This window comes from Alligator sinensis, unplaced genomic scaffold (assembly GCF_000455745.1).
Source record: "Alligator sinensis unplaced genomic scaffold, ASM45574v1 scaffold606_1, whole genome shotgun sequence".
In the NCBI taxonomy this organism is placed as follows: domain Eukaryota; kingdom Metazoa; phylum Chordata; order Crocodylia; family Alligatoridae; genus Alligator; species Alligator sinensis.
In genome coordinates, this window is record NW_005842472.1 from 1050720 (window position 1) to 1059275 (window position 8556).

At 42.5% G+C, this 8556-nt stretch overlaps 1 protein-coding gene and 1 long non-coding RNA gene across 2 annotated transcripts in view; one reads left to right on the forward strand and one right to left on the reverse strand.

Moving 5' to 3' along the window:
• DOCK2 (dedicator of cytokinesis 2) overlaps positions 1–8556 on the forward strand; it is a 514326-nt gene that overhangs the window by 459343 nt on the left and 46427 nt on the right. The window contains exons 41-42 of the mRNA XM_025212572.1: positions 1436–1577; positions 7207–7288. Of these exons, the coding sequence (XP_025068357.1) occupies positions 1436–1577; positions 7207–7288 (224 nt within the window). The remainder of the gene's footprint in view (positions 1–1435; positions 1578–7206; positions 7289–8556) is intronic.
• The window catches only part of LOC112551460, a 195692-nt gene that overhangs the window by 13076 nt on the left and 174060 nt on the right, over positions 1–8556 (reverse strand). The window lies entirely within an intron of this gene.

The following is an 8556-nucleotide window of genomic DNA, read 5'->3' on the forward strand; positions in this document are numbered from 1 at the left end:
CCCAGCCTAGTCCTAGAACTTTAAAAAAAAAAAAAAAAGCCTCATACTTACTGGCTGCAGCAGTGGTGACTGGGGCCTCTGGGTGCTTGTGGCAGAGCCCCCCTGTGCAGCACAGGGCAGTGGGGGGCAGCGGAAATTGCCCACTACCTTGCACCCACACAGCAGCTGCCCCATGACAGTGCACAGTGTCCTGCTGAGCCATGCTGCACCTGCACTGTGGGCCAGTTGTCATGTGGGTGTCAGGCGGGGGGGCGGTGATCCCCACTCTCCTGTGCTGCATGGGGGTCTCTGCCATGAGCCCTTAGAGGCCCTGATTGCTGCTGCTACAGCTGGTGGGTGCGGGGCTTTTTTTAAGTGCAGGGATGCTGAGGCCGGACGTGGGATGCGGCCAGGCAGGGCAGCTCTGGGGGCTTCTCCCGCAGCTCCCCCGACCCAGGGAGAGGTAGGCACAGCTGAAGGAGCCATGGGAGAACCTGCAGCTGCCCAGCTGTGCCTGCCTCTCCCCAGCCAACCTGAATCTCCAAATCTTTTCCACATTAATTTGGAGGCTTCAGATCTGATTCAGACCTTTTAATGGGTTTCCATATTCGATTCAGATTTGGAGATTCGCACGCTGAATCAGGCCAAATCTCCTCCGAATTGAATTGGCAACTAAAGCTTTGCACAGCCCTAGTAATCAACATAAAGGGTTGCAATCTAACATTTCTATCAAAAAATGTTCACCTATTCAGCCCTATAGATGTTGCATGGGGGACATTGTATCTTGTCTGATTATCAGACGATATCTAAACAGCAGCAGATTTTCTCCACAGTAAAGGTTTAAGGTATTTGTCTAATAATCCTCCTTTAACTTAATTGTAATTCAATTCCACCATCACTCTAAAAATAATAAGTAGGTGTGTTTTGTGTAATTATGAAGGCATCTGTGTCTTTTGTTTCTGGTACTATAAAGTGAGTTTGTCATTAACACCAAGTAAATCCAAACCAAAAAAGAGCTTTCTCTGGAATGAACCATATTGTACATAAGATCAGTTTACAGTACTGTGAGGGAGGGAAGCAGAGGAGGTCTTATACAAATATAATAAAGCACTGAAACATATACCAGTTTGTTTTTTTCAAAGGAATGTATATTTTTTTAAAAGAGGAAACAGATTTTCTTCCTTTTAATTATTGCTTTAATGACAATACCCTAAAGGCTTGTGTTTTCTCTCTTTCTGGGTCATAGAATGCAGTACTATCTTTGGGGAATCAGTGACACTTCTCTTTGGCTGCTGAGAGTGTTTTCTGTGATTGATAATACATTTTTAAATATTTGTATTACAGCACCACTCAAAAGCTACAGCCAGGTTCATAAATTATGTTGTGCTAGGCACTGCACAAACCAACATGCACACATGGCCTCTATCCCCAAAATTATAAAATTTATCTTTTGCAGAACAAAGTCTTCATTTATCGGGGTAAGGAGTATGAGCGGAGAGAGGATTTCCAAGCACAGCTGATGAGCCAGTTCCCAAATGCGGAGAAAATGAACACCACCTCGGCCCCTGGAGATGATGTGAAAAACTCTCCTGGGCAATGTATCCTTAAAGATCGGAATTTATAGAATAAAGAAGAAAAATAAAGGCTTGTTTAAGCAAGCTTGCCTGACAGCATTACCAATTAAGTTATTAGTTACTGGGTATATCTACATGAGCAATTAATGTGAAGCAATGAACTCTGGAGCAGTTGGAGCTGGAGTAAACAGCTTCCAGGCATAGCATCTACATGCACACCCAGGACAGCAGCAATTTGAGCCAGGGCAGAGCAGGTCCAGGCTGGCAGGGGGCATGGGGTCAGCCCTGGGCTTTGGGTCATGACTTTGGGTAGTAGAGAGACCAGCTGGGGCAAAAGGGCACTGAACCTGTGAAGCTTTGTCCACCGCCGAGCATGCTGGGGAACCCCCCACGCTCCCGTGGGACATTACATCTGCCCCAGCATCTTAGCATTCATGAGCTGCCTGTTACCTTGAGGTATGTAGAAACAACATATAAAGCTGTGTCTATGTCAGAATCGTCAAATCTCTCCGAATCAATTCAGAGGCTTCCAATTTGATTCAGAGAGATTAAAGGGTCTCCTGATTTGATTCAGATTCGGCGATTCAGCCGCCGAATCGGGCCAGATCTCTGCCAGATTAAATCAGCGACCAAAGCTTCGCACAGCCATACTGCCTGGCTTCCACTCTAGCCTTCCAGGATCTCACCCTGCTTCACTGCGTGCCATGCCTTTGTTGTAATGACAGGAAGCTGTCCTCAGAGGCTGGTGATCTCTGGTTGCTTGCTCTCTCTCTATGCTGTCTCTTGGGTTCAACCTGGCCCACCTAATTGGGTTCTAGCCCCACCACCCACAGTCTCTTGGCCTTGGGGCTTCGACCCCACTGCCCCTAATCACCTTAAGGGCTATATTCCTGAACTCCACCCTTCCCTACATCTATGCCCATGTCTGTCCACAGTTTGGTCCTCCTGTAGAGGCCTCAGCCCTTCTGCCTTAACCCCCTTTTATGCTGGTTGCAGGTTTCCAGCCTTGGCCCACTGGTTCAGGCCTGGCTCACTCAGCCTCAACCCGTTCTGTATCTCAGATCTTTGGGCCCCTTAGCCTTGTCTTGCACTTCATCCTAGCTTCTAGCATCCCTGACCCAGGGCAAGGCTGCTCTGTTTCACCCTGACCTTTAACTGGGCTCAGCCTCCTAAGACACCTGATTCTGCAGGGCTGCTCTTTCCTGCCTCTAAATTGTTTAGGCTTCTGCTCCACATAAATGACTGGGTCCCAGACCCCATGCTGGGTGTCCCTGCAGCACCCCTGTGGCTTCCTATTCACCCCTGTTACCCACATCTGGTCCTCCGGTACATGTGTTAGCTACAATGCCCTCTTAAATCCCCTCCAGAGTCTGCCAGGGTCCTATCTACTCCTATCTAGTAGCTGTTGGATGTCAGAGCTTCTTCTGGTCCCAGTGGTGGCTGGGTTCCATTTTGTTGCCACCCAGCCCAGCAGGAGCTGTCCTCTTAGCAGGAGTGAGGGTCTGGTTGAGTGGCCAAGCTCTTAGGATTCTGGACTCCACCTGCTTTATCTTCTCTTTGGCCATGGGTTCCTAAATAGCCCAATACCCTGCTGCCTTCAGGTGTTATGGCTTAGCAACTGAGCTGCAGCTACTGCTCCCTTCCCTGCTGCCCTTTACTCTTAGAGGTTTTCCCCAACTGCTTGTCTTTCTGCAGCTGGCTCCTGTCTAGCTGCCTACTTAATTGCTGCCCTGCCACTGGTATCCTACCTCTGAGGTAGCAGGAGTGAGGGAGCCCTGTTATATTCCCTTGTTAATCTCCTTTCTTCAAAGCTAAACATACCCAGCTCTCAGGCTTTCCTCATACTACAGTTTGCCTTCCAACCCCTTTATCAGTGCCATCATTAAGGTGGGGTAACTGGAGCAACTACCCCAGGTGCTTCTTTGGAGAAAAGAACAGCAGCTGCCAGGAGGTGCATGTTTGTCTTGGCAGTGTGATGGCAACCAGAAGTCACCATTGTTCCTGTGTCCTGGTTGCCTGGTAACATTACAACACTGCTGCCCTTTTTCATTTTTCTTCTCTGCTTCTGGACCCTTTCCAGCTTCTCCACATCCTGAAAATGTGGAGCCCAAAACCTCAGACAGTACTCTAGCTGAGGCCTAACTGGTGCTAAATAGAGTAGTACATTCACTTCTTGTGTTTTACACGCAATGCTCATATTGATGCAGCCAAAATTACATTTGCTTTTTGTACAACTGCATCACATTGCTGACTCATACTGAATCTGTGATCTGCTGAAATCCCCAAATCCCTCTCAGCAAAACTACTGTTCCATTTATCTCCCATGTTGTATTTGTGCATTTGATTATTCTTCTTTAGCATCTTTTATTGTGTTTAATTTCATTTTGTTGTTTTTAGACCATCTCTCTAAGCTATAACTACCATGAGTTAGGACATTTGAGTTCTGCCACTCATGAACTCCTAGTTTAAGTGAGAGTTACCACACTACAAACCAATATTCTAGCTGCGGATCATGCAAGCATAGAAGTGAGAGATTAAGTGGTTCTCAACCTTTTTCACACTGGGACTCATTAGCATAATTATCAGATTGCCGCGACTCACAACCCCCTGGCCCCGACCCACACAGTCTCTCTCTCTCTCTCTCTCCCTCTCCCTCCCTCCTCTCCTCCTCCTCCTCCTCCTCCTCCTCCTCTTCTGGGTGCTGCATCCAGCCCCCTCACTCCCCCTCTGGCTCCCGGGGCTGCTCTCACATGCTGCATGCCCACCATGCCCCTGACTGCTTGTGGGCTCCATGCAGGCTGCCAGCGTTGCAGCCTGCATGGGGAAACCACTCAATTCCCTGGGACCTCCCTATGGCCCTTTACAATTTTCTTGCGACTCACTTTTGGGGTGTAAACCACGGGTTGAGAAACGCTGATAGAGAATGAAATGGAATAAAAATATAGTATGTTCTCAGCTAAGAAAGTATAGAAAGGGCACAACTGTTATTCCCCCAACTCATCGATAATATTATTCCTAAAATTCTAAATGATCAATTTGTAAATGATCTCGGGATTAGGACATAGACCTGAGATCAAGGGACATGATGTTTTCCTGGCTAGAATGGATGTACTATGTTATCTTGAGCAAAATGTTTCCTTTCTCTGTGCCTCCATTTCTTCACCTGTAAGAGGTGGGTAGGGATTCTTACTTTAAAAGGGGACTACAAATATTCATATCCATGAATACTGCTAAGTGCTGTGAGAGAGTCAGTTTAATGGTTTTTGCTGAATGTTTTTAAATGCAATTAATATGTGTATTCTGCTTGTGACATCAAACATTTTAAACTGTTACATTCAATTAATTCATAGTTTTCCCAGAACACTATAGATATTGTTTATATTCTTCCAGTATTTCTTGGTTCCCTTCATTCTTATGATATTTCTGAATTACAAGAAAGGCAATATTTTGTAAAAATGTCATGTGTTAACGTTTCACTATTTATTCGGTTAAATGGCATCTTGTACTTTGATTTTTAATTGCCCACTCTCATACTGACATGGACATAAAGTCTTATAACCATTATGCATATCTTTAAAGAAATGTTATATAACAGCTTGTCAAGATATCATCTGTTCCATTCTCAGTCCCTGACACTCAAGGGAAAGAAAACACTTAAAACAAGAGGCTCTTATTGTTTTTAATTCACCCTTTGCCCTGCCTGTTCTCTACAGCTTCAAAAAATATATAGATATGTGAGAGCTTTTGAAATCCATGCAGGCTCTTCTTATCTGCAGGGCATCATTTTTTGGAAAGCTACTATAATTACCAAACAAACACACTTCATTTTTATTTGTACATTGTACCTTATCTAACTAACTTTCCTCCTCTTCTAAAAATATTTGTTTTATCAAAAACAAATTGGTGCACAGTGATACTATGCAGAACAATACCTCCCCACTTCTCCCTCTTAACCCCCACATGCACTTATATTACTTACATTAATGTTTCAATTATCTTTGTGTTGTGGTTTTTATTCATGAATCGAGGAATATTTTAAATTTGCTCTTCACTGCTACTCAAATAGGCAAAAGAACTTTTTTTTAAAAGCTCTTGATGAAAAGCAAAACTAATGATCAAACATCAGTGAGATTAAAAGCTTTGGAGGAGGCTATTCACTAGAGGTCAAATCTCTTGTGCTGACAGCTAGCTTCACTGCCAATAATATCTATAGGAATTTAGCTGCGTAGAGCAATCATTTAATAAAAGGGATGAAAGCTTATTTAAGTGGCACTTCAATTTCCAGTTTTGCTAATATGACCTGTTAGCAAAACTTTGAAGCCTTCTTCCTAGTGTGTATGCCCTCCTCTCAAACAGTTCTAGAGCAGGCCATCTATTTTAATCTTGTTTTTAGGTGTGCACACAGTTTATCTATCACCTTAAATTGTAACAAGATTGGTGAGCTTCTGTGTTGGAGACCTGTAAATTGGCAGATTGCCTGTCACCTGGTATTTCTGGGTCTTAAAGGCATTTCATTCTAGATTGTCATTGGCCTTCATTAAAAGCCACATTCAAGATTAACCTTGAACATTCTTCTTATGGTGACTTCACTTATAAATCTACCTTCCTTCATGGTTTTTTGTTGTGGTAGTCTCAAACATAAAATACTTCTCGAAACACCTTTATCCAAGTTTAAAAAGGACTTTAATGTATCTTGTTGTTTGAGATGTCCATTGTTGATAGAAGTATTTTCTGTTTCATCATGTTCTTATTTGAATCTTTGAAGAAACATTGTTTTGGATCGGGATTCAATACTCCTCAAATTCAGGGTGGAATGAGATGTAATAAGCAAAGGATAAGGTATTCAGTTTGTGTCCTTGACTACTTTTAGATTTTTTTTTTTAACTGTACGTATTAATAGACTTTCCTCTGCACATTCTTGAGTTTATCCTCACAACAGTCCAATGAGGTGAGGAAGTACATGAGAACTGAAGGATGAGACTTCCCAGGGGAAATACAGGAAGTATTCCCCTTCCCAGGGGAAATACATAAAATAATGGGAGATATGGGCCACTGGACTGATTTTTTTCTGAAAGGATTAGATGCTGTCATATTTATTCCTTAAGCAGTAGGAATATTGCAGAGCCTGGGCTATTTCTACACATAGGGAAAGGAGTTACAATATGACTTTAACTGATTAAGAATTGTGTAAAAGTGTATGGTATGCATACGTTATGTTATAATTAAACGAATCAATGTCACAGAGGAAGGAAACATAAAATAAAATTGAGCTAACATAATATGGCTAAAGATTTACAATGTGACATTTTGTCCAATCAATGCCATGAATTATGCCTGTGTCAAACATAAGTAGTAAAAATATTTTCGTCAACTGATTCATTACGAAGTGGCTTTGTTCTGTAATAAAAACATTGATTCGATGCAATATATTAAGCCACAGGAATTCCAGCTTAAATGGTACTCGGGTGACACGCCATATTGTGTACGTCAGAATTATGGTTAAGTGATTTATACTCATACCAATTGGCAAATATTTCCTTTCGTGGCCCCTCCCCCTAAAAAGGTTATTCATTAGAACATATTATTTGATTCTTAGACTATTGAGAACATTTCAGATTCATGCTTGATATACCCTTAACCCATGTGATTTTAGATATTCAGTGTTTTACAGTGCAACCTGTTCTGGAGGAGCATCCCAGATTCAAAAATAAACCAGTACCTGATCAAATTATAAAGTATGTTTAGGTCTGTGTGATAAATGTTGCTGTGAAATGTGTGTGAGCCTAAATCCAAGGAGCCAAGTTATTAATTTATGAACACAGCCCTCTTTTTGGTAAACTGAGATTCAGATTTCTTCCTCACTAAGTATCTCTTTTCCTGGCATTTCTCAGAAGAATGTTAGCTATTTTACATATGACTATATACTTACAAGAAAAAATCAATTTACTCAAGGTATCAGGGCCAAAATCTGTATAAACATTCTTTTGCTTCAAGTCAAGTTGGACTGCAGTTTGTATGGCAAAGCAGAATTGTGGCATACTTTGCTTTTTTTTATCCTGCTGCAAATATGGGTTTCAGCTTAGCCTCTAATACAAACAGTAGATAGTGACCTTAAGGATGATTTTCATAGATTCATAGATTCATAGATGTTAGGGTCAGAAGGGACCTCAATAGATCATCGAATCCAACCCCCTGCATAGGCAGTAAAGAGTGCTGGGTTCAGATGACCCCAGCCAGATGCCTATCTAACCTCCATTATATTTGTAATATAATGACTTGTTTACATATGCACAATGCAGTGATTCTCAAACAGGATGTTATGACACCCAGGGGTGACATGAGATCTTTTGAAGTGTGTTATGGAGTATGATGAGGTCCCTGTCTGGCCTCTCCCTCCTCCCCCCCACCCCCACTACCCAGCCCTCCATGTGGGGAGGTGAGTACTGTAATCATTTAATTCTTTTTTTTTAAATGGGGTCTGGCTCAGTTCACAAAAGTTATGAAGAGAGCACAGAGTCTAAGGAGGCTTAGAACCACTGCCCTGTGCTTTGTGGTTTCATAAGGAAGCAAAAGTTTAGTGTCCAACTTCTATTGAACATCCATGGTAATTGTGCACCAAATTCTCTTTCAGACTCCCAGTCTATTATCATAGTACCTGTTTTGGAGTTCTCTTCGCCTCCAGAAAGTGTTGCAACACTCACCTCTCTCTCTCCCTCTCCCCCCACCCTCAATTACTGAGCCAGCTTTTGTCATTACTTAACAATTATAGTTCACTAACCTATGCATGGTACTCATTAGCCTTCAGTAGCCATAAGATGCTCTCCTATTTTGCTTTATTTTCCTAGTGTATTTATCAATATCCATTTTCTGAATCTTTCCTAAAACTCATACTTTTCTTAACTCTGCTGTCATCTGGTTTTGCTGTACAGATCCCAAGGTGCCTATTACTCCAGATCAGCTTTCTCACTCCAAGTCTGACTTGACTTTGCCCCCCCCCCCCACA